The 27,968-nt window shown below is 38.9% G+C and overlaps 1 protein-coding gene across 1 annotated transcript in view; it reads right to left on the minus strand.

Moving 5' to 3' along the window:
- Positions 1 to 25,092, minus strand: part of ND-B16.6 (NADH dehydrogenase (ubiquinone) B16.6 subunit) — a 68,652-nt gene extending 43,560 nt beyond the window's left edge. Inside the window, exon 1 of the mRNA XM_067137670.2 lies at positions 24,899 to 25,092. Coding sequence (XP_066993771.1) covers positions 24,899 to 24,992 — 94 coding nt within the window. The 5' untranslated portion in view covers positions 24,993 to 25,092. The remainder of the gene's footprint in view (positions 1 to 24,898) is intronic.
- Between the last annotated feature and the right edge of the window lie 2,876 nt (positions 25,093 to 27,968).

Genomic DNA, 27,968 nt, shown 5'->3' on the forward strand with positions numbered 1-27,968 from the left:
AAAGCCTTATTTAAATTTGATGACAGGAACATAAAAATCCTTTCTTCACAAGACAGACTGCACTTAATGAAGGAACCCTGTTTAGTTGATTTAGGTGAAGAAGTACATGAGACTGGTGATTCATTGGTTCTTTTCCTCGAAGGGGCAGTAACCTCTACTGATGTTTGTTTCATCTTTGGAATACAATAATTTGAGACTTCCAAGCTGACCTGTTTTATCAGACTTCACTTCATAATTGAGCAGACTGGACAAAGGTTGCCACTGTTCCAACAACCTGAATAAATATTTGCCCACAGAAAGTCAGTGGGTGCACAGATGCTTTAAAATTTTTCTTGTCTCGACGTAGTACAGTTCCTGAAATTGTTACAGTTTATCTTTTCTCTTAGTACTTATTTGCAGAAAATAGTATACATCTACCAAATAATCATCAATCCTGAATAACAATCATGATGCTCCCTTTTCTGCAGCCAAATTTAACAATAGAGGCTTCTGAGCCAGTGCTGCCAACCAGTGTTAGCTAAAAATCTCCAAATTCGAGATTAAAATTCGCTAAATTGAATTAAGCACCATAATCCAGTTGCACTTTATGCGTATGATAATCATTTAAGAAATCAAATTCACATACCTAGTCAGAAGAAAAATTTCTTAACTTTCCAAATCCTCCACAGCAGACAATGAACGTTGCATGGTTTTGCTGATATAGGCCTATACCAATTTTATACATAACTAGAGACAGGAATTTGCCTATTCCTCTATTTTATTCCTATGTTCAGATAAAACGTGTTATTGGTACGAACTTTAATAACACACTCAATTACTATAAAAGGAATTTACAAACGACGTTTCAATGTTTTCCGGTAACACTCTTGTTCTCTCATGCATAATTTTTTTGTACTGGGAGTAAGATCTCTCAACATCACATGAGGTGACTGGACAAAATAACAATGAAGTTACTTCATCTGGTTTTTATTTTTCTGACAGCGGCTACCTTCCCAGAGGTTTGGTCAAAACTTCCCCTGACTTCTTCCACTTACTTAGGCTTTTGAGATATAAATCTGTTTTAGGGTATTCTTAGCTATATTTCATTGGTTTTGTTGTGCCTATAAATGCCTATTTGAAGTATAATTGCCTATTTGATGCCATTTGATTCTATTTTAAAAAGTCTATTTTCTTCCAGTGCACTATGTTGTAGCTAGTGTGCTCGACAGAATTATCTTTTTTTTTCTCAATATCTGTTTACCCCACAAACAAAAAATGGTAATTCACAGAAGTCACCAGAAATAGTTCTAGGGAAACTTCCATCACGAGAAACAAGAAACAATTTGACCTCGAAGCCTTCAACCCCTCCAACCTCCTAAGACATATGCGAGAACCAGTCAACTTCGAACTATGTTGCACAATCCATATGCCCTGTACCTCCCTTTCGATGCAAACTGTTGTACGCGAATGTTTTACGTTCAGAACGTGCTGTGATTTACTGTGAAGTGGAAGAAGTAGTGGGTTTGCGGCAATGCCCAAAGAAAAATTGTCAGTCCTACTGGCTGAATGAAGCATTGGATCACAGGGGATCCCAATTTCACAACGGATGGAAGGGTAGTCTGTCAAGCTTGCTGTAAGGAGGTAAGTTCGTCTGGTTTTTTTTTTTTGTGATTGAGAACTATGATCGCATTTCATTATAGCATATAAAGGCCTATTGATTTATGTATTGTGGCAAGTTGTTTTGTTGCAATGCTGTATTAGTCGTGAACTTTCAATAATTTATATTGCTAAAATGTAAATAATCATTAAATTACTGAACGTGGAGTTAGAACGCCAGTGGACTGTCACAGAATGGATGAAAATTAAATCAGTATTTGAACTGGGATTCATTTCCTATGAAAAGAGAGATTTAAAACTGAAATGTAATTTTTAAAACTCCCTTTAAAAAATCATGAATTCTATTACACTTCCGCTAAGCCTTTGTGAAACACAGGTTGCAGATCCAATGTAGCCCGGCTAGGACGATGCCACAGCGTGTTTTACAAGGTTGCCAAGACTATCTGTACAAGACCAGGCCAGCAAAAAGACTGTTGGTCTGGATTGGTGAGGCCCGGTTAGTAACCGTTGTGCTTGGGGTGGGGGGAGAGGAAAGAGAGTCTGAGGGGCAGAAGCTCCCAGGTTAACAAGCCTCTAGCATCCCCTCTAGAGTCTTGCTAACTTGTGACAAAAATAAGGTTATGGGTGCATGTCACGACAATTTCAAATTACTGCGGTTTTTAATTTTGAACGAGGGAGATGGCCGTATGGGCACACATGATGCAGGATCTATTACAGGCAACAGAAAATAGTCCTCATGACAGCTGACCTGGCTGACCAAAGCCGGCGAATAGAAACAAAATGTTCACAAATCTGAGATTTATAGTGCCTCTGTTTTCATTCTTCTATATAAGTAAGAATACTGCTAGGGCCAGCTTGGTGGGTCCTTGGCAAGCATAAAGGACGAATCTCTCCTCTACGCTACTCCGGTATCGTTTCACGTCTTTTTTATTATATTTTTCACCCGGTTAATGCTACATGATACTACCAAATTATAACGGAAAATCCTTGAGGACATATTTCCATGTAAGTTACTAATTCCCTTCTTCCTACTTTAAAGTTTTGTACTTCTAGAGATATCATCTGTAATAGTCCTTTTTTATGAAACAAATGCATGATATATACGAAGCATGATTGCCAATTAGTCCAAGTGTAGAAATTTAAGATATAGGGACAGTGTAATTTATGTCAATTTTATTATTTTTCAGATCAAATGTGAGAAAAATACCACATAGATCAACTTAGAAATACTGAGATGCATGTGATACGAGCACAAAAATCTGTATCAACGCAGCCTTTCTACCGGTCCAATTCAGGCAGCGACCAACAACCATTGTCTTCAGACCTATGCACTGCAATGTTGGGAGCTAATATGCCCCTGCATAAACCACAGCGTCTTCAAATTTCAACAAGCTGCTGGGAGCAATCACCAATTTGGAGAAGAGTGGCATGCTCCTGATGAAGTCATTTAGGATTGTGGAAGAAGTCAGGGGAAGTTTTGACCAAACCTCTGGGAAGGTAGCCGCTGTCAGAAAAATAAAAACCAGATGAAGTAACTTCATTCATTGTTATTTTGTCCAGTCACCTCATGTGATGTTGAGAGATCTTACTCCCAGCATGAGAGAACAAGAGTGTTACCGGAAAACATTGAAACGTCGTTTGTAAATTCCTTTTATAGTAATTGAGTGTGTTATTAAATCATAAGTAATTTTCCATGCCTATTTAGTTGCCTATTTTACATGTTAGTGCCTATTTAAATGCCTATTTTGGCTAATATAGGAGCCTATATGCCTGCCTATTTTAACTATTTTTAGTGCCTATAATTCTTGTCTCTAAACATAACTTTTCTGAAAGTTCGTACCAATAACACGTTTTATCTTAGATTTATTGTTGTTATTTTTATTATTTACAATCTGCTTTACCTCACACTGACACAAATAGGTCTTATGGTGACGATGGGATAGGAAGGGGCTGAGAGTGGGAAGGAAGTAGCTTTAGACTAGAGCCCCAAAATTTGTCTGGTGTGAAAATAGAAAATCAAGGAAAACCATCTTCAGAGCTGCCGCCAGTGGGGTTCGAACCATGCAAGCTCAAAGCAGCGCGCCCCTAACCGCACGGCATAAACTCCCTCGGTCCGATTCCTTAGCTTTGCACATATGACAGCTTCCTCATAATCACATATTAAATTCAATAACACTTCTAATAAAAATTAAGAATACTGCCACTACAATTTCAAACAACACAGGGCTACTATGGTATATTATAACACTTATTGTCTCAAAACCCAGCAGTTGCTATATGCGGACACAAGGCTAAAAATTACGCATCTCTATTCCCTCACAGGAAGTATGTGATAGACATGACCGGTCTCTGATAAGCCTTTTGAAAATAGCTTGAACTAATGCTTCACACGTGTGAATCGGTCATGCACTTTGATGCCATTACTTAGCAAATGCATAGATTAACATACTGCATCACACGCCCACGCAATTATGCGAAGCGCAATGCTATTTATCTTCTTTGTAACGTAATCAATTAAAATTTGTCAGAATTGTCTCCAAATGGCTCCTAAAATCACTAGAAAAGTCACTAGTCGCTATCTTTGAAATTCTGTCAATAAATTACTAAAAAAGACTCCATATCTAGCGACTAGTCTTAAGAATAGACTAGACTGATGCAAACGAACAGGAACATATCACCCAAGAACGAGAGATTGAGAATTAATATACGCGTCGCAATATACAGGTTTCAATCAAGAAAGCGGCCAATGAGCGAAAGACATCCAGCCACTGGCGTACAAAGGTGAAATGGCGGGATATGAAAACAAATGTTTGAAGTTCACCAAAGTAAGCTAAAATCGGGAGAAATAATAAAATAATCAGGAGGCGGGAAAAAACTGTCGAAAATCGAGAGTCTCCCGCCTAAATTGGGAAAGTTGGCAGGTATGCTAAATGGTTAGCGTGTTAGCCTTTGGTCACAGGGTTTCCGGGTTCAATTCCCAGCAGGGTCGGGAGTTTTAACCATCGATTATGTAAACAAAGTATCTATGAAATGTCACTGTAATACTTGTCCCAAATGGAACATAATAATTGATTTTACACAAATAAAGTGAAAAATCTGCGGTAAATTAAGAAATACTGTCGTTACTAGAGAAATATGTATACATACTTACGAGCTGTAGACAAGACTCCCTTATGTTGTATTCCGCTGCTCGTGCCGTCTTTTGTTTTTTCTTGAGGTCCAGGGCTAGCACCGATGAATGGGAGTGCTATGTCTCTGAATTCTCATTATCTTTGTCCATATGACTAGCATGGCAGTTCAAACAGCAAAATAACATGATCCCTGGCCCAATAAATATATAATTTAACGAGCGAGTTAGGGTACAAAACGAATGAGCAACACGAAGAAAACAACACCTAATTAATTCAAACAACTTCAGTACGCAAGGACATCACACACGAAAGTGTCAAACAAAACACATACGGAAGCGCTGCGACGTAGCAGAAAAAATAGTTGTAAGTTAGTAAATTATGTATCCATATTATTCTCTACAAGTAAAATATTTTACTATTTTGTAATTTACAGCAGATTTTACACTTTATTTGAGTAAAAGCAAGTATTATCTTCCATTTGGGACAAATATTACAGTGACATTTCCTAGATACCTTTAATTTATGTAACCTTAACCATCATCGGTTAATTCCACTGGCACGGGGCTGGGTGTGTGTGTCGTCATTTCATCCTCATCATGAGGCGCAGGTCACCTACGGGAGTCAAATTAAAAGATCTGCACCTAGGGAGCTGAAGTCCTAGGATACATCCTGGCATTAAAAAAGCCACACGCCACTTCATCATCACTGGGGTACACAAAAGGAGCCTACCCGAAGATTGCAATGATTTGTGATCAAAATAATAAAAGCAATCGGGCGTACCCTGGGCAATGTCAGAGAATGAATAACCTGACGGCTGATCCTTTCACACCATAAACATCCACACCTGAGCCCTTTTCAGGGCCACAGTTAACAATTATCTCTGTTAACATAGAAGGCATAACACCACCCAAAGAAGAACTGCTACAAGAACTATGCAGTAAGCATCAATGCCATATACTGTGCATACAGGAGACACACAGAAGTAGTGATATGGGCAGGCCAAAAATAGACGGAATGCGTCTCGCCATTGAAAGACCACATGATAAATATAGAAGTGCTATTTTTGTTCATCCAGATATCATCCACAGAGGAAAATAACATTGAAATCCTTACTGTCCTGGCTAATTTTAAGGAGTGTCCCAGCCGCAGGGACTTTGAAGCCGCACAGAAGCGACAGAAAACCATCCTCAGGGCTACCGCATGGCCAATTTGCTCAGTCCACTACCATGTTCCTTGAAGAAACAAAGTTGATTAGCTTGATCCCATTATCATATGCAGGCTATATTTTTCAACAGCAGGTCAATACAAGTTTTCCTGTTCTATCTCTGCACTCATATCCCCAAAAATTATTTCGCAGTTGCCTCTTTGCACTCACTATAGCCTACAGCTCAACCAACTCATCATAAAACAATCTCTGCATCGCTTTTGTCTTCAGTTGAACAGTATGTACAGATGAAGCTATAGTTGAAAAACTTTCCTTGAAGTCTGTGGGATTTAGCTTCAAAATTCAGAATGAGGAGTTTTCTTATTCACTGCAAAACTAGTTCCAAATATGTGCCCCTTTGTACGGCACCTGTAGAATGCTATATGATCCTTTTCTAAAAATCCACTATGTGCCCATCTCATTTCTTGGATAGTAGTCAGTGTTCTCCCTAAGACATTTTTAATTGGTGCACCACCCTGCAGTCTTTACAGACTGGCTAACATAACCCAGATATGTGCTAGTTACATAATATTAATACATATTTGAACCATTGGGTGCTCCAAATTAAAATATTAATCCTGTAAAATGTTCCTTTAAATGATAAATCTTAACTATTGTCAGCATAACTGCATCAATTACACCGGAGTTAAAAGGTTCAGCATGACTATTACGTAGTCCCGCGCTAGAGCAGTGTCTTGATTAGCGTGGAATCGCAAGCGAGCACTCTATTCTGCATGATGTCAAGAACCCGTATGGCATTTCACAACAACCGAGTAGTAAGCCCCAGTATTCCACGATTTGGAATGAGGAACACTAAAATACAGTAGTTCAATTTTGCAGTTAATGTTTACCTTTCTGGTATTACTGTTAATGCCCTGAGGGAAATAAATTGAAATTGTATCATATTCAATTTATTTATGTAGTATTCCCCACCCGGCTACTCTTTCCTGCCAACCGGCTAACAAAAAAAATATAGCTGACAGACATTACTGGGAAAACACTGTGCTTCAATGATTTCAAGAAGGTCTTCGACAGAGTTCAGCTGGTGCGTTATTGGACATGGAGTTCAGCATGGAATAATGATAAACATACTGAAGGAGGCAGGTATAGATGACAAAGATAACCACATAATTAAAAACCTATATTGTGACTAGCCTTAGAGATACCCATGCCATTTAAATTATGTCAACCTCTAATGCTTTTGTAGAAAGGGTTTCCTTCCTTAAGAACTTACAATGGGAATACGCAACAATTATGTTCACAGATCTCAAAAATATGATTTTTTTAAAAATGTTACTAATAGTTGCAAGAACTATTTTCTGAAAGTGAAACAAAATAGCTTTTAGAAATAGCCAAATAAAACAATACGGTTTCAAATCTTGAATTTCATAAATAGATTCGTGCTCCTCAAGTGTTTTCTCCCCAATATATGAGTTGAAAGTTATAAGATAATCGGCTATGTGGGAAACGATATGAAAGGAATGTGACTGTAGCAGGTGATCTCAATTTACCAACTATCAATTAGGAAGGTAATATGAACAACAGGGAACAAGACTAACAAATGGAAAATAAGCTAACCTGGGAAGGACACTTGAATCAGTGATGGAACCAACTAGAAGGAAGAATATTCTGGATGTGGTGCTGGTAAAAGCAGTTGAGGTCTATACAGAAACTGATGTAACGGATGGTATTAGTGATCAAGAAGCTGTTTCTGTCATAGTTAAATGTAATAGGAAGGTCGTAAAAGTAGGCTTATTAGGCAGTACCATATAGCTGATAAGACAGGTATGTGGGAGTTTTAAATGTAATTATGATCAGATGGAAAATGGTAAATAAAAATGCAAACAGACAGTGGGATGGGTTTAAAGCAATTGTTCAAGAATATGAAAACAGGTACCGGTATGTACCTTTAAAGGTGGGAAGGTGATGATACTTGTTGTTTAAAGGGGCCTAACATCGAGGTCATCAGCCCCTAATGGTACAAAATGAGACGAAATGGAATGACAAATTAAAAGTCCAAAATCCTCCACTGACCAGAATTCAAAACGTGAGGACAAAGAATGAATGGATGAATATGAATTTAAAACAATCAGTGGATGCGACCCGCAATGCCTTACATTCACAGAAACTGACATAAAACAATAGTATTACTGACCAAGGGACTGCTGCTATAGCAAAGCACTGAATCGATGATGCTTGCAGTCTAAAGGGGGTCCAAAATCCAAGTTATCGGCCCCTCATAACTGTACTTACCGCTAGGAAAGTAGAACCATGGTATTTGACATGTTGTGGCACTAATCAAAAGTAGCAGAGACTCGCGGTATTCCACACATTATGGTACTACTCACAGGTTATGATATTCGACATACTGTATAACACAGACCTATGGTGTTTCTCACATTGCGGTGCCATATTACAGGCAATGCAACCCTATGGTGTTCATCACATAAGAGTACCAACCACAGGGACCTGCACTATCCTGTGGTGTTCCTCATATAGTGGGTACTAATCATAGGCAAGGCAGAACCATGGTAGCTATCCTCCCATGGTCTTGCTCATACAGTGGTACTAATCACAGGTACTGCAAAAGCCGACCGCACGGTGCTCCTGTGTGCTACTAATCACAAACCTATTTGGTACCTAATATAGTGATACTACGTGCAAGTAAAAGCGGCCCATGGTGTTCCCCACGTGGTGGTATTAATCACAAGTAGTTTCATGGTTCTAAGACAATCATCCCTTGTTCAACCCGTTTAGTCACCTCTTACGACAGGCAGGGGATACTGCGGGTGTATTCTTCGTCTGCGCCCCCCACCTACAGGGGTTGTGTGTTTGGTTTGCAAGAGGTATTTTATTTCTGGCAAGCCGGTTAGGACCCTCCTATTCGCCACTAAAGGTGGGAAGGAATGTTAAAGATCTGCTATATTATCACGAAGATTACAGAGACTAAGGAGGTGCAGGTCGGAAAGAAATAGAAATGGTTCTGGAAGTAAGGAGAAATTGAAGGACCTTACTACGAAATTGAATCCAGCAAAGAACTAAAGATAACATGATGGCAAGCATTTTTGGCATTCATACAAATTTTACTGAAAAATGGAAGGGTAAGTAACTTTAAGGCAGAAGGACATTCAAGGAATCATCAATGAACAAGGAGTGTGTGTATGTGTAGATCTAATAACAACAACAATAATGTAATTTGGTTTACATCCCACTAACCACTATGATCATCATCTAATGGCCAGGCAGGCATCAATTTTTGGGAATGAGAATGTCTCTCATAGTGTATTGACACTGCCAGTGGCTCCAAGTAGCCTACGCAGTGGCCTCGACGGTATGCACTAGCCATGCGTCTTGGTGGGTGTGCTATTTACCAACTGATGAGCCCACACTGGGGCGAAACGCTGGCAACCAGGGATGAGTTAATTGGAAAATTTATAATGTCCAATAACGGACCATTTATATTGGTATTATAAATTTACTCATTCTGGACAAATATTTCAGATTACCTATGGGAATCAACATCTATATCATCTGGTGGCCAGGGAGGCATTAACTTTTGGTAATGAGACAAAGTTTCTCATAGTGCATTGGCACTACCGGTGACTCCAGGTAGCCTACGCAGTGGCCTCCACGGTATGCACTAGCCATGTATCTTGGTGGGTGTGCTATTCACCAACTTAGCACACTGGGGCGAAACACTGGCAACCAGGAATGAGTTAGCTGGGAAATGTATAATGTCCAATAACAGACCATTTACATTGCTATTATAAATGTACTCATTCTGGACAAATATTTTGCATTCCCTGTAAGAATCAACATCTATATCATCTGATGGCCAGGCAAGTATCAATTTTTGGTAATGAGACAGTCTTTCATAGTGCATTGGAACTGCTGGTGGCTCCAAGTAGTCTACGCAGTGGCCTCCACGGTATGCACTAGCCATGCGTCTTGGTGGGTGTGCTATTTACCAACTGAGGAGCCCAACTTAGCACACTGGGATGAAACGCTGGCAACCAGGAATGAGTTAGCTAGAAAATTTATAATGTCCAATAACAGATCATTTATATTGGTATTATAAAAGATAGTGTTACGAAAATGTTGCAAACTTAGGGCTGGGAAGACTTGAGGGAAAGGAGACTAGGTCCTTGACTAAGTGATATGTTGCAAGCTGTCGGTGGAGAGATGGTGCATAATAGAATTAATAGAAGAATGGGTGTTGTTTTTAATAGTAGGAAGGATCATAATATGAAGATAAAGTTGGTTTCAAGGGGACAAACTGGGACAAATATTAGTTTATAAGAAGACGAATTAGGGATTGGAATAATTTACCAAGGGAGATGTTCAGTAAATTTTCAAATTCTTTGCAATTATTTAAGAAAAGACTAGGTAAAGAGCAGATAGGGAATCTGCCACCTAGCTGACTGCCCTAAATGCAGATCAGTGGTGACTGACTGAAACAGACTTGCTTTTTTAGTTTTTTAGATAAAACTTTTGTTTTCTAAACATTCTTCTCCAGGGAATTCTAACCAAAGGGCGATGCACCTTTGGACTGTCTGCAAATACTGTTGGCTGTTAAGCTCAGATATCCCGAATTTGTCCAAGCATTTCTGCAATGTATCTGGAGTACTACCACAAGGTAGGTGCTGAAAGATATTTCAGTCCAGTAAATACAATTTCTTGGTAAAGGTATATAATTTCCCTTCAGCATGAAGTACAGTTTAGGATTATGAGTCTTTTAAACCTTACCTTGTAAAACATGTAGGAGGAAACTGTTCGCTGCCAATTCCAACCTGGCCCCAGAACTATTATATATAACATTTACCATAAACACCGAGCAAACATCCACTGCCATTCGCTGAGATTTATTAAATATTGAACAACCTCCAGAATTCAGAACAGATTCTGTAGGCCAATAGTCTGACATTCCCTTCTATAGGCTCTATGCTAAGTATGACCAGCATGTTAGTTCAATGGATTTTATCACTATCCAGGATGTGCACAGACCAATCTTGGAGTGTTTAGTCAACAGTTGACAATCGTGTGGGGGAAGTATGGTATTACCAGTCTTGGCTCAGTGGGAAAAGTATACTGTTGATTGATTTAATTGTAAGTAATAATCAGAGAACATGAATGAAAGTATAAAATACTCAGGTATGTTCTATGATTTCCTTCAAAAGTGTGACTGATTCATGATAAATTCTTCTCTTTCTTATAATTAATCTGATTTTTGCATAAACATAAATTTGTTTTTTTCTGTTTCACTTTATCCTACCTATAAATTTCATACGTCATATGTACATTGTTATTATACTGGCATTTATGCATTTGCTTTTATCCTACTAGAATAATAATTTTTTTTAAGGTAAAATCATACAAATGAAACTTGAAATATAAATATTATTAATCACCCATGCCGAGAGAGTTTGCCTTGCGGTTAGGGTCGTGCAACTGTGAGCTTGCATTCGGGAAACAGATGGTTCGAACCCCACTGTCGGCAACCCCGAAGGTTTTCCATAGTTTCCCATTTTCACACCAGGAAAATGCTGGGGCTGTACCTTAATTAAAGCCACAGCTGCTTCCTATCCTATCGTTACCATAAGAGCTATCTGCATTGGTGCGACAAAGTAAATTGTAAAGAGATTGAATCACCAATACTACCACAAACGTACTTGATGTTATTTCTTTTCAAGAGGTTAGAATGACATATTCAACTTTTTCATTTCATGTATTTAAAGGATGGTGGTGGTGGTTATTGTTTTAAGAAGAAGTACAACTGGGCACATCCTCTATTCATTTAGGAGAGCGGAGGACTTTCATAGATCGTGTCTCTCTCTTTAATTGTATTGCCTTATTAGTTAAGTACTGATGATGACCGTCGAAACATGTATACTATTAGATAATATTTTGTATCAGTCCTAAAGACTGAATAGTAGTGCATTGAACTAGGTGGAATAAAACTAGCTTTTTAACTGTCTTTTGATGTATCAAAAGGTGGCTACCCTACTTTACAGCATAAAGGCTTAGGCTTCAATCAGGTGTGGTATTAATGTATCACCATTCACTTGGCAGATGTGTGGTTACACATTTTAACCCTGATCTTCGACCGGGTTCAGAGATAAATGTTTATAGTTCTTAACGTAGCGGGCCGCTAGCTTCCATCCCCTCGGTACGTTATATTGGACTCGTCCACTATCAGTGTGCGTAAACAATTCACCCCTCATGCTCCTCAGTTTCAGCCTGAGTGCATTGCTTTACGGACCCGGTCTAAAACTCCTGGCGCGCCCCACAGGCAACCGTTGGCCAATGACTGTTTTTTACTATCTTGAACATACAATAAAATTAAATTCTTTCAAGGTCCACCTATTCAATACAATGACGTTTTATTGTGATTTAATCACATGTCAAATAGTCAAATGGTACTAGTTTCAGCATCTATGTGCCATCATCAGCCTTGAGTACAAATTAAAACAAGATATATATTCCTGAAACATATAAAACACATTTTAACTCATTATAAAATAACATACAATTAATGTGGTGATACATGAAATACGATAAAATTATGATACAATTGGTGTGATATAAAATTCTTAAAATTCCGGCTGTTCGTTACATAATTCAGTCTGTGTGCATCCGGGATAAGTGAATTTTTGCAGTTGTATGCTGTCTATGTGAATGACATTTGTTCCTTTAGATATTAGGTGGTACCAGGGAAGTTTACTTTGATCATATAAGATCGTGATGGAATTAGAGATGAATTCCCACTTCAATTTGAACCTGAAGGAGAAATAGCCAAGTTAGACATTGGAAGCAATGTGTGGAAGTTACTAGAAACATTAGAATCGTTGAATGATGATTGACTCACCTTCAGCAGCATGTAAACGTGTTGTTACACAGACGGAGCCGGACAAAGTGTGTGGGCACGGTAAAGGAGGCGGGGGGAAGGAAGGAGGCAGAGCTCTTGTGGGGGAATGGAACTAAGGCGGGGCGGAAGGATGGGGTAGTGGGGGTAATTGACGGGAGTGTGTATTCCGGATTACTTGGAAAATCGAACTGTTTTTCGATAGTTTGGTATTTTTAAGCCAATCGATTAAAAGATCGAAAAAAAATATTGGGTTTCTCGTAAATCTCATTTAAATTGTAATTGGGGTTAAAACATTGGTCGCAGTTGATGTAACAACTTTCAATTATATTTATTATGGGTCCCTTGTTTACTGTTTGAAGAACTTCCATATCTTGTTCAATGTCGGTAAATTTGTGATTAGTGTCGTGCATATGTATACCCATGGCGGAGAAATTGTGTCTCATCGCGTTGACGTGTTCCGAATATCTAATCATAAAGTTGCGTCCTGTTTGACCTATGTAGGAGCTGTTGCATTCATTGCATTTTAGTCTATATATTCCAGATTTGGAGTAGATACTGGGGGTATTGATTGATGCAGAGTTGTGTAAAATTTCGGAGGTTCTATTGTTAGTTTTGAATAAAATTCGTACATTGTGTTTTCGGAAAAGGTTGATGATTTTGTGGACATCATTATTATAAGTGAAGGTGGTTGAGATAGGAGTTTTTTCTTTTTTCTTTTATGAGTTTGGTTTTAGGCCTGTACCTATATTTATTATTTGTTCTATAAACTGCCTGTTGTACCCATTGAACTTGGCAATTGCCCTTATGGTATTAAGTTCGTTATTAAGATCTTTCTTTGCCATGGGTATGGCGAAGGCTCGATGTACCATGCTATTGTATGCTGCACTTTTGTGCATTATGGGATGTATGGAATCTTTGTGTATAGTGTTAGCAGTTTGTGTAGGTTTCCTGTATATTTTGTAAGACAGGCCAGATGTATTTCTAATAATGGTTATATCTAGAAAATTGATTGCTTTATTGGTTTCTGACTCTAGTGTGAATTTAATGTATGGGTCAATACTATTCAAGTCTTGAAGAGTGGATTCCGCGTTCTTGATTGATTCATCCATAATGACGAATGTGTCGTCTACATATCTAGCCCACATGATAATATTTGGAAAATTGTTATTATTGATTTTTGTATGTTCTAAGTTATCTAAATAAATATTAGCCAAAATTCCTGATGAAGGTGATCCCCTCGCCAGTCCATTCTGTTGACATATAATTTTGTCGAAAACAAAGAAGTTATTGTTGATGACCAAGTTTAGAAGCTGAATGAAATCTTGTATTTCTAGTTTGCTAAGAGAACTATGTTTACTTAGATTATTTTCAATGATTTTTGGAAGTTTAGAAATTGGTATGCTCGGGTACGTATTTTCTATATCAAAGGAGTGGAGGGAGTAGTTAGGTTGTAGGTTTAATACCTTTAATTTCTCAATCAGTTCAGTAGTGTTTTTAATGGATTTGCTGGAGAGAAAGTGATAATTTTTTGTTAGGAAATTTTGAATGAATCGGGATGCTTTGTAGAGTGGACTGGGTCTGTAGTTGATAATGGGTCGGATAGCAATATTAGGTTTGTGAATTTTTGGAAACCCAATATTCTTTTCGATCTTTTAATCGATTGGCTTAAAAATACCAAACTATCGAAAAACAGTTCGAGTTTCCAAGTAATCCGGAATACACACTCCCGTCAATTACCCCCACTACCCCATCCTTCCGCCCCGCCTTAGTTCCATTCCCCCACAAGAGCTCTGCCTCCTTCCTTCCCCCCGCCTCCTTTACCGTGCCCACACACTTTGTCCGGCTCCGTCTGTTTAACAACACGTTTACATGCTGCTGAAGGTGAGTCAATCATCATTCAACGATTCTAATGTTTCTAGTAACTTCCACACATTGCTTCCAATGTCTAACTTGGCTATTTCTCCTTCAGGTTCAAACTGAAGTGGGAATTCATCTCTAATTACATCACGATCTTATATGATCAAAGTAAACTTCCCTGGTACCACCTAATATCTAAAGGAACAAATGTCATTCACATAGACAGCATACAACTGCAAAAATTCACTTATCCCGGATGCACACAGACTGAATTATGTAACAAACAGCCGGAATTTTAAGAATTTTATATCATACCAATTGTATCATAATTTTATCGTATTTCATGTATCACCACATTAATTGTATGTTATTTTATAATGAGTTAAAATGTGTTTTATATGTTTTAAGAATATATATCTTGTTTTAATTTGTACTCAAGGCCGATGATGGCACATAGATGCCGAAACTAGTACCATTTGACTATTTGACATGTGATTAAATCACAATAAAACGTCATTGTATTGAATAGGTGGACCTTGAAAGAATTTAATTTTATTGTAATCCCACTTCAATACAGAACCAATGAAATTCATAACTGTAAGTATCTTGAACATTACCCGAATTAATTGGTATATTATTTACAAGCATTCGGAAGGTAACTTCAACATTCAAAGGCATAATTATTTGAAAGAACTGAACCAACAGCTATGTGTGAGATATTTGCAAGAACAGAATTCAAACTCTCCCAACAGGCTAAAAATGAAACATTTGCTAAATATTTGGATTGTCTGAAGAAGAGCAGCTCTCTGCAGCTCCACAAGAACTAGAAGGGCCTGGAAGATGTGCCTACTGTAATAGAAAAATTAACAACAGAAAAACCTAGATGCCATGTGGGTATGCCAGTGACATATCTACAAAGAACACTCGGCAGTTGACATGTGTTCGGTGCAGTGTGAAAAGTCAAGAATCTAGTGACGACGCAGAATACACAAGTATGAAGGACGAGTTCCCCACCTAACCAATACTTTATTTTACATAACGTCAATATTATTTATATAAAAGGACAGTACCGGTTTCGACCTGTAAATAGGTCATCTTCAGCTGTTGAAGAACCTGCTTAATAGCGACTGTACAGAATAAATACTACTAAAATTAAAATAAACATGAATGCCACTATTCTAAAAAATACTTAACGTTAAGATATATACATATGGTACAGTTTTGGGGGTTAGAGGGCTTTTTCCCTGACGCCATGATAGTGTTGGAAATTAACATTAGATATCCGAGCCTGACACCAGAATGTCAGTGATTCTTCATGAACTCTAAGAATTGTATCCAATTTCAACCTCAACAAATATAATTTTTGAAATATGTAAACATCACGGGGCCAGGATAAAAGCCCTTTAACCCCCAAAACTGTACCATATGTATATATCTTAATGTTAAGTATATTTTTTTTCTTTAGTATAGTGGCATTCACTAACATGTTTTTCAGCATTGATATACACTGAGAATACGCTATGTATCTGTAAACAGGTTACTGAACCTCTTATTCTAATGAATACGACGTCCCCGCATATCTGCTGACCAACAATATACTTTGAAACATCTCATAAAACCAATGGACATAGTATTGGCATTTAACATAGATATTCGAACTTGACACCAGAACGTCAGTGATTCTTGATAAACTCTTAGAATTGTATCCAACCTCAGCAAATATAATTTTTGAAATATGTAGAAATCATGGGGTCAGAGAAAAAGCCCTCTAACCCACAAAACTGTACTATATGTATATATCTTAACGTTAGGTATTTTTTAGAATAGTGGCATTCATGTTTATTTTAATGGCATTTTTGTTTAATTTTAATTTTAGTAGTATTTATTCCGTACAGTCGCTATTAAGCAGGTTCTTCAACAGCTGAAGATGACCTATTTACAGGTCGAAAATGGTACTGTCCTTTCATGTAAATAATATTGACACTATGTAAAATAAAGTATTGATTAGGTGGAGAACTCATCCTTCATACTTGTGTATATTACACGCACCTTTTAGTGGTACATGCACACCCTAGTGCTGAATCGGTCTACCTGGGTTATCTTCGCGATTCGTATTGGCAACCTTTGAAACACAAACTATGAATCGCCTATGCATTGCTGTGCGATATCTGGTGTACAATTTACTTACTAGTACTGTTGTTTACACAGCAAAGCTAAACTATAGAATTCATGCTAGGAACAATATTCGCATCGAGAAGTATTATATAATGTTAAATAATGTATGTGTGACACAGTTGTTGGCATAGGATAATTTTTTTGAAAATTCATATCGATCATATTATCGATTCAATTCAGATTTCATTTCCATTCAGCTGGCAGTATAACCGGAACCGGGAGAGCTCCCTCCTTATTCCTCAACCCCGAACAAAGTAATATAGCTAAAAGGTGCATGGACTATACTTGAACTATCAATACGGACTATGAAGCTAATAGATTATAGTATGACGCAGAATGAATGTCAGTTGTTTAATATCAAATTTTTGTTTTGTCAAAATACCCTTGACCATTATTTACAAGTTGGTGCAAAATTATTTACGAGCTCTGTAACATTTAAAATAGTTTTTGCTTAATTTGTGCTATTTTTTCATGACCCGGTCTAAAACACTGTGCGCGCCTCCTCACAGGATTATTTTTACGCACCCTCTCCAGGGTTAAGTAACACAGCAGCACCCACTATTAGTGAGTTTACCAACACTAGATCAAATTTAGTTTACCAACTGTAGACTTTTATCAGCAGCAGCAACTATGAAAAATGAAGAAACATCCTGAAAAGTCTGTTCTTGAGGCCTCTAAATACACACAGTTCAGACCAGTCTACGAACTTGCCAAAGAGTCCTTCCTAATCAAGGACTTTTGACAAATTTGTTCTGCCTTCTACAGGCAGCTGGATAAAACTGCCAGAAGGGAGAGAAGACAGAAGAGATCTCGCTGAATTTCTACATAACAGAGCCATTCTAAACTGAACTTGGTCCAGCAAAAACCAAGAGCTTCACCAATTCATCAATTATCTTGCAGTACATGGTGATCACCACAAAATTTGCAAGACAAAATCATACCTCGATCCAGAACCTGAATGTGCATGTGAATTCCATGATGTGGTGGTTGAGATAATTGTTTTAACCTCTTAACATGAAGCCAGAGTATACTTGGGGTTTTATATATTTATATAAAATAAAATCCCGAGTATACTCGTGAATGTCGCTCATTGGTTGGTACCTAATTTAAAAGCCCGAACATACGCGTTTCTTGTTGTTTCTCAATATTTCTGCCAGATGTTTATAAAATTATTACTTTAGGGTCCTATTTTTGCCAACAGATGTCTCCGACTCAACCGTACTGGATGTCGGTGACTCAGGCAGTTCGTTTTCGCGGCTTTGCAGCGATGTAGCATTGTGTGTTGATCCTTGTTTTAGGACGTTTCAAATAGCCATAAACATTTGAACAGTAGTGAGTGTCATGTTGTATTACTTGCCATCTGTTTAGTGCTGTGTTATTTATTTTAGAACCCGCAAAAAGCAGGAACTTTTCAGTGGCTTATATTTCATTGTTAAGTTCGAAAAATGTATTTTTATTGGTTTTTTTTTTTTTTTTTTTTTGCTAGGGGCTTTACGTCGCGCCGACACCGATAGGTCTTATGGCGACGATGGGAAGGAAAGGCCTAGGAGTTGGAAGGAAGCGGCCGTGGCCTTAATTAAGGTACAGCCCCAGCATTTGCCTGGTGTGAAAATGGGAAACCACGGAAAACCATTTTCAGGGCTGCCGATAGTGGGATTCGAACCTACTATCTCCCGGATGCAAGCTCACAGCCGCGCGCCTCTACGCGCACGGCCAACTCGCCCGGTATTTTTATTGTTACCACTGTCATTAGTTTTCAATAAATAGCCCATTTTAACAATAAAAAATTAGGTAAAAAAGGTCACAATTTTGTAAATAATTGGTATGTTAAGAGGTTAAGAGAAATTTCAAGTGGGCAACCATCCTCTATTAACATTTATCATACATACATACATAAATACATACATAATCATTATAGACTGTTATGCCTTTCAGCATTCAGTCTGCAAGCCTCTGAGAATTTACTAAACGTCGCCACAATCCTCGATTTGCAACTAGTGTTGTGGCCTCATTTAGTTCTATACCTCTTATCTTTAAAACGTTAGAAACCGAGTCTAACCATCGTCGTCTTGGTCTCCCTCTGCTTCTCTTACCCTCCATAGCAGAGTCCATTATTCTCCTAGGTAACCTATCCTCCTCCATTCGCCTCACATGACCCCACCACCGAAGCCGGTTTATGCGTACAGCTTCATCCATCGAGCTCATTTTTAAATTAGCCTTTATCTCCTCATTCTGAGTACCCTCCTGCCATTGTTCCCACCTGTTTGTACCAGCAATCATTCTTGCTACTTTCATGCCTGTTACTTCTAACTTATGAATAAGATATCCTGAGTCCACCCAGCTTTCGCTCCCGTAAAGCAAAGTTGGTCTGAAAACAGACCGATGTAAAGATAGTTTCGTCTGGGAGCTGACTTCCTTCTTACAGAATACTGCTGATCTCAACTGCGAGCTCACTGCATTAGCTTTACTACACCTTGATTAAATCTCTCTCACTATATTACCATCCTGGGAGAACACACAACCTAAATACTTGAAATTATCGACCTGTTCTAGCTTTGTATCACCAATCTGACATTCAATTCTGTTGAATTTCTTACCTACTGACATCAATTTAATCTTCGAGAGGCTAATTTTCATACCATACTCATTGCACCTATTTTCAAGTTCCAAGATATTAGACTGCAGGCTTTCGGCAGTCTCCCATTAAGACCAAGTCGTCAGCATAGGCCAAACTGCTTACTACATTTCCACCTAACTGAATCCCTCCCTGCCATTTTATACCTTTCAGCAGATGATCCATGTAAACTACGAACAGCAAAGGTGAAAGATTACAGCCTTGTCTAACCCCTGTAAGTTCCCTGAACCAAGAACTCATTCTACCATCAATTCTCACTGAAGCCCAATTGTCAACATAAATGCCTTTGATTGATTTTAATAATCTACTTTTAATTCCATAGTCCCCCCAGTATAGTGAACATCTTTTCCCTCAGTACCCTGTCATATGCTTTCTCTAGATCTACGAACCAAACACAAATGCCAATTCCTCTCGTAGCATTTTTCAATTACCTGGCGCATACTGAAAATCTGATCCAGCCTCTCAGTGGTCTGAAACCACACTGATTTTCATCCAACTTCCTCTCAACGACTGATCGCACCCTCCCTTCCAAGATGCCAGTGAATACTTTGCCTGATACACTAATCAACGAGATACCTCGATAGTTGTTGCAATCCTTCCTGTTCCCTTGCTTATAGATAGGTGCAATTACTGCTTTTGTCCAATCTGAAGGTACCTTACCAACACTCCACGCTAATTTTACTACTCTATGAAGCCATTTCATCCCTGCCTTCCCACTTTACTTCACCATTTCAGGTCTAATTTAATCTATTCCTGCTGCCTTATGAAAATGGAGTTTATTTACCATCCTTTCCACTTCCTCAAGCATAATTTCACCAACATCATTTTCCTCCTCCCCATGAGCTTGGTTGTTTGCAACACCACCAAGATGACTTCCTTTTACAATGAGAAGATGTTCAAAATATTCCCTCCACCTCTTGAGTGATTCCCTGGGATCTATTATGAGTTCAGCTGAATGACTCAAAACACTGTTCATTTTCTTTTTCCCTCCCTTCCTAAGATTCTTTATTACTGTCCAGAAAGGTTTCCCTGCTGCTTGACCTAGCCTTTCCAGGTTATTACCAATATCTTCCCGCAACTTCTTTTTGGATTCAACAACTATTTGTTTCGCTCTGTTTCTTTCAGCTACGTACAAATCCCTGTCTGCCTCGGCCCTTGTTTGGAGCCATTTCTCATAAGCCTTCTTTTTACATTTACAGGCTGCTCTCACTTCATCATTCCACCAAGATGTTCGCCTTTTCCCGTCTTTGCACACAGTTGTTCCTAGGCATTCCCTTGCTGTTTCTACTACAGCATCCCTGTATGCCACCCATTCACTATATATATCCTGAACCTGCTTACTATCTACTGTTCGAAACTTCTCACCAATCATATCCATGTACTTCTGTCTAATTTCCTCGTCCTGGAGATTTTCTACCCTTATTCGTTTGCAGACAGATTTCACATTCTCTACCCTAGGCCTAGAGATACTTAGTTCACTACAGATCAGATAGTGGTCTGTATCATCGAAAAATCCGCGAAAAACTCGTACATTCCTAACTGATTTCCTGAATTCAAAATCTGTTAAGATATAGTCTATTATGGATCTGGTACTCCTGGCCTCCCATGTGTAGCGGTGAATAGGCTTATGCTTGAAGAATGTATTCGTAACAGCTAAACCCATACTAGCACAGAAGTCCAGCAAACGCTTCCCATTACCTTAGCTTCCATATCTTCCCCACATTTACCAATCACCCTTTTGTATCCTTCAGTTCTATTTTCAACTCTCGCATTGAAATCGCCCATTAGCACTATTCTATCCTTGCTGTTGACCCTGACCACGATGTCGCTCAATGCTTCATAAAACTTGTCAACTTCATCCTCATCTGCACCCTCACATGGTGAATACACGGAGACAATTCTAGTCCTAATTCCGCTAACTGACAAATCTACCCACATCATTCGCTCATTTACGTGCCTAACAGAAACTATGTTGTGTGCAATGGTATTCCTGATACAGAGCCCTACACCAGACTCTGCCCTTCCCTTTCTAACACCCGTCAAGTACACTTTATAATCTCCCATCTCTTCCTCATTATCCCCCCTTACCCAAATATCACTTACTCCTAGCACATCCAGATGCATCCTCTTTGCTGACTCAGCCAGTTCTACCTTCTTTCTTCCATAAGCCCCATTAATATTGATAGCTCCCCATCGAATTCCATTTCGTTCGCCAAGTTGTTTCCAAGGAGTCCCTCGCCTGTCAAATGGGAGTGGGCCTCCATTACTCCCATACATCTGAGGCTTGCTTAAAACGTTCTGAGCTCGGTAAATTCATGAACCAGGATGCTACCCTACTTGCACATAGTCCAAGTGAGGATCTCTCCTCTTACGGGTTATGGACCACCGGTGAATTGTATAGTCCTAGCCGCCTGAGCACAAGGAGGGCCACGACTCAGAATATGTCTGAGATGCCCACTCCCATTCCATAGCAACTGGTATCCCGACTCTCAGGACCACTTACTAGGCCACTCAGCTGTTGCCCATGGTTCACGAACTAGGACGTGACTACAGTAACCCACAAACATGAAACATTTATCATAGGAAAAAAATAGAAGGTGTTTGACACTTAACATGAAGGTATCAGCCAGTGGAACACAAAGGCTACGAAGGGTGTGAAAATACAAAGACTCCCTAGGCCTTACAACGCTAGTACCATCGGGGTCAGAAAAGAACACGAGTTGACCGAGTGAGGTTGGTTAGGATAGATGAGTCAGGCGTCTGGCACAAATTAAAGCAATGCCAGGATTCATCTAAGGGCACCGTGATCGCTAACCCACGCTCCAAATTAAGAGCACATGAGGCCCCTTACAACAGGCAGGCGATACCGTGGATGTTATTCTACCACTCCCATCCACAGGGGGATGTGAATTCTGTAACCAATAACATGTAGTGAGCTGTGAGAAACAAGCAATTCCATCACAGACTTCAGGACCATCTTAAACTATGAAGCTCCACATTATGCACAAGTTGCGTGCATTGTAATTTAATAAGAATCTTTTATGTCTGATCTTCATTACAAGAACAATATGACAAGCACATGAACATAAGAGTTTTAAATTCTAATCACTACACAGGTTTTATAATAAACAAGAATGTTAAATATAACCAAACAATTACCTTTAAATATAAAATATCAATGGAGAGAAGGAAAGGGCATTAAACATTTTTTTTAAACCAATGGCTACAATAAAAGCTCAACAACACATCCTAAACAATTCCGGATAGCCACTTCTTGCAAGATTCACTGAAGGTTTAGTCCACGTTTATATAGTGAGTCAAACAAACTCATATACCACTGTAAATAGTAAGTGTTTATGAATCGATATGTGGACAATAATTTATGTTCGCATTTCATGTGTGGAACAATACAGGTATATCTTGAATTACTAAGTCACCACAGGCTAGTTAATGTATCCCTTAACTTAAGATATAACAGATTCTTTGTCCATATGTTGTGGGGGCACATCAAAATGAAACTCATACAGTCCTACAAGGGCAGATAAGAGGGCAGTACAAATCATTATCTGCGCACTTTTTCGCGATAGATTTACACCCTAGTGCTGAATCGGTCAACCTCGGCAATCTTCGAGATTCGTACTGGCAACCTTTGAAACACAAACTATGAATCGCTTATGCATCGCTATGCGTCATCTGGCATACACTTTACGTACTAGTACTGTTGTTATTTACACAGCAAAGAAACTATAGAATTCACTCTAGGAATAAGATTCGCATCAAGAAATGTTATAGAATGTGTGTGTAACACAGTTGTTGGCTTAAGAAGATGAAGGTTTACAAAATTCATATCGATCAATCATATTATCGATTCAGTTCAGATTTCATTTCCATTCAGTTGGCAGTACTAACAGAACCGGGAGAGCTCCCTCCTTACTCCGCAAACACGTACACAAATCTATCGCTAAAAAGTGCGCAGATAATATGTATGCTTGTGTTTTGACACAACATTCAGTTTGTTGTGGAGAGTTGTGAAGTACAGACAAGTTCCAGTGCTGTCATGGGGCGTCAAAGAGGACAATCTTCGAAAGAAGAAAGAGAAACTGGTGATTTTTCTCCATAAGAGAGGAAAATCACTCCGAGAAATTGGTAAACTTGTAAACAGGAGTCATGCAACTGTACAGTGCATTATAAATATATACAAAAGTACACGCAGCATTGAAAATAAAGACAAAGTGAGTGGAAGAAAAATGTTCAACCTCAGGGAGGAACGTTGGATAATAAGACAAGTGAAGAAAAATCCAGCGATTAGTGTTCCGAAACTGGCTGTGGTGGCTGAAGAACATACCAACAGGAGAGCACATCCAGAAACTCTTTGACTTATCCTACGGAAAAGTAACAGGCATGGACGAATAGCTAGGAAAAAAACATTTGTTAGCAAGATTAATAGGAAGAAAAGGTTGAGCTTCGTTAAGGAGTATATAGAAAAATATGTTTGACTTCTTGAAGACCGTTATTTTAGCATACGAAAGCAAATACAATCTCTCTGGGTCAGAGAGAAAGGTTAATGTCTGGAGGAAACCGATGAGGAGTTGAAACCTATCAATCTACATCCAAGTGTCAAACATGGAGGAGGTAGTGTAACTGTCTGGTGGTGCATGTCGGCTAGTGGACCAGGAGAGTTGACTTTTATTGATGGGACCATGGACAAATGTGTATCTAAATATACTGAAAGAATATTTACGACCTAGTGCTGAAAAGCCTGGAACACTTGATCGATTTAAGTATTACCAACATAACGACCCAAAGCACATGAAGTACAGATGTGGCTGCTGTATAATTGTCCAAAAGTACTCAAAACACCTCAACAGTCACCAGACTTAAATGTAATTGAAAATCTATGGCATTACTTGGAAGTAGCAATAAGAAAACACCAGATTTCAAACAAAGATGATCTGCAAATGGCTTTTGTGAAGAACGGAAGAAGATCGATCCATCTTATTGCGAATAATTGGTATAATCTATGCCTAACCGTTTGAGTCGTGAACAGTGCTAAAGGGTATCCTACAAAGTATTGACTGTTAAGAACATTGGTTATTAGAGATTGCTCAGGAACTACTTGAAGTGTGTGTTTTACTTTGACCTGCTTCACCCATGTTTAAGAATAATGTATTAATTTTCTTTGCGAGTTTAAGAAACAGGAGTTGATTTACAATGTACCTTAGAAAAATGTGTATTTGTTAAACCAGAATCACGACTATAGTTACTTTTTTGGTGAATCCAAATAAAGAAGATTTCCTCCAGTGTATGCGTTTCATTTTGACTTACTGTAAGTAAATACGACGGAATATGTACATAATTAACTGGCTTTAAAATGGTAACACAACCTCAAAGTGAATGAAAATAAACAATCAGTAGAATATTGAATAGTACTTAACCACTAAAGTAAGTCTTGGCGGGGACTCTTGCATAGTTTATAGGTCGATAGCCGCCCGGGGGCGGCATATCCTGTAACTTTTCGCCACTCGCCATTATACTGATCAACCGAATGTCCAGAGCAAAGAAGATAGGTCCAGAGGATCCCCTTCTTCTTCTACATGGAACGGTCCGGAAGGGGAGCTCCGTAATTAAATTCAGCCGACTCTTCTTCTTATTCTACTGCTTCCTCTTCTCCATGAAAGATTAATGGGCACTTTATTTCCACCCAGTCACATTAAGGATTAAAGAATATACAAGTAACACTTTCTCAAATTACACTCAAATGTGTATACAATTAAATAACTCGCCATATCTCTTGGATAAATGTAATAAGAAAATTGCCAAGAACTTTGTATGGTATTTGTGTAGGACTAAATCTTCAATGATCCACTTCGTTATCTAGGGGAGACTTGCAACGATATTTTGGAGTAATTAATCACCGTTCAACCTGTTAACATTTATTGATGGATGCAGTATTTTGGTATCCGTCTCTTGGCACAGGCCAGAGCAAAGTGTAGCTTACACCCGAAGTCCCAGTATCATCCATGGCTGTGACAATATGGAAGCTGCTGGGGTATGGGTGGTGCTGAGTAATGACATTCGGAGGGTTATGAAAGGTGTTGCTCATAGAATCAGTCATGCTGCAGGAGCACCTTCTGGTCCAGTGAGGAAAGCAATGGCAAACTACCTCACTCCTCATCTTGCCTAGTACGCCACTTTTGGGCTCTGCCATTGGTTTTTGCAGTTTCCTTATAACTGCATAGCATTTAGTGGTGCTATATGAGGATACAAACAGCCTCTAGGCTGATGACCTAACGGACAAACAATCACCGTTATCCTCCCAAATTTGACTTGGTTGAAAAGACGCTTCAATAACAAGGTTACCCGATAACTTCTGTAACAACCTGAGGAAGACACTGTGATGTGGCACATAAACAAACATGTAAAGGAAACCCTACCCAGCCTATAAGGGCCCCATACACACTCAGACTTAGTCGGAGGTAAGTCTGCGCAAACCAGTCTCTTCAGACATGTCTCTGTGTGTATGGCCGATAAGTCTGCCGACAAAAAGTCTGCAGGCAAGTCTCTGACATTATGGCGCTGCTTGAATTCAGCCAGAGACTTTGCGATGAAAGCGCTATCTCAGAGTTGTGGCAACAACTGTAAACTTGGTAACCTACAAATATGAAAACTAAAATCTCTTTTTGCGCGTCTTCTTCGTGCAGAGCGCTACATTATATACAAATAACAAATCATATTCTATACCGACTATCTAATTAATTTCAATCCGTACATATTTTTCAACCATCCGAAGCGCAAAATTGTAAACAGAAAACAGTTGAGCGCGTCGTATTCAACCTCGGTAAATAATCATTTAGTCTGAGCGTGTGTGTGCAACTGCATACTTCCGACTTACCTCCCGGAGGCAAGTCTGTGCAGGTAAGTATTCCTGAAGTTTGCGCGTGTATGGGGCCCTTATGCAATATACACAGAGGAATACCACAAGGTCACAAGGTGCAAAACGCCAGGATGAACCTTCTCGGCGACTTACTACAAGACAAACATGTCCGGATCAAAGAGGGAAAGAATAAAGGAGTAACGAACTAATGGGATAGGTCAAGATTAAATGTAACACGACACAATTTATAGTAACAAATGAATTACCTCAACATGCAGAGTATCGGAAAGACTTCAAATAAATGAAACGACCTGTAAGGATTGTCCTGCTACGTCTAAACAAATGAAATAAGATAGCTGCCGAAACATGTGACTACGTTCCGTGAGGGGTAAAAGTAATATCTAACGAGAAATATAACATTATAACTATATCTTTCTATCGTCCAAATATATATTAAGCGTCGTCAAGAGCTCGGGAGCAGGTTTATGTAAGAGACAAGCCACATTTATCGGTAAAGAATGTTATAGGCTGATTAAGCGCGAAAACAAGGGGTGACGTACTGCATCAATATTTGTGTAGTACTGGTGTAGTAGAGGTATCCATAGAAACTCTTACTACAATTCTGTTGTTGTAATTAGGATAGGCTTAATTGCAGTTTGGAATAGTGTAGTTCATGTATATTACTTTCGATATTCAGTAATTAACAGCAGCTTTTATCCTGTTAGGGGGTGTAGGATAAAAAATAGAGTACGACAAAGTAGTATTGTAGTGTAGTCATATATTAATTACCTTATTGTTGTGTGATATTTGAGTACTATCGCAGACAATATATCCCTCCGTTAATTTATTTTTGCAAATAAGTTATTTCATTTTTATTTTCATTTATTCCTAAAGAATGGCTAAGGAGCGCGAGTATACGAACTGTGGGTGTGGCCAGGATTTGAGGGTATGAGGGAGGAGTTGGAGAGTTTGAGGGAGATAATTAGGATTCTCACAGAAGAGAGGAAGGAAGATAGGACACCCTCAAACAATGTACAGGTTACAGTAGGTGTACAAGAGGGAGAGGAAGGAAAGGAATAGTTGTAGAAGACAGGTGGTCTAATGTTCTAAGGGGAAGGAGATTGCAGGCTAATGGCTCTATTCAGGATCAGAATTCAGGACAGGTGTCTGTGCGAAATCGGTACAAGTCACTCCAAGTAGAACAACAGAGGGAAGATGAGGGACAGGGAACTGTTGCTGAGATGTGTGGAAGTAGGAGGAAGGGAAAAGTTAGGAAAGGGATATGTAGAGTAGAGGATAGGAAAATACAGGTGGAACAGGGTCATGGGAAGGAGAAAAGGGAAGAGGAAATAGCTTCTACAGCTATGAGGAAAGATAGGGCTGTCCAGGAGGGGAGGGAATCAAATGAGATGGTTAGGGTTGAGGCTCTGGTCATGGGGGATTCCATCGGTAGACACGTGGGGAAAGTGTGTGGAGGAAAGGGAACCAGGGTAGAATGTTATCCAGGAATTAGGTTGAGGCAGGTGTTGAGGAAAGTAGAAGAGAGGGAGGAGGATAAGGAGAAGTTGGTAGTGTTTCACATTGGTACCAACAACGTAAGGCAAGCTGATATAAGTACCAACATAGTTGGA

The sequence above is a fragment of the Anabrus simplex genome, chromosome 1 (assembly GCF_040414725.1).
Source record: "Anabrus simplex isolate iqAnaSimp1 chromosome 1, ASM4041472v1, whole genome shotgun sequence".
Taxonomy (NCBI): Eukaryota; Metazoa; Arthropoda; class Insecta; order Orthoptera; family Tettigoniidae; genus Anabrus; species Anabrus simplex.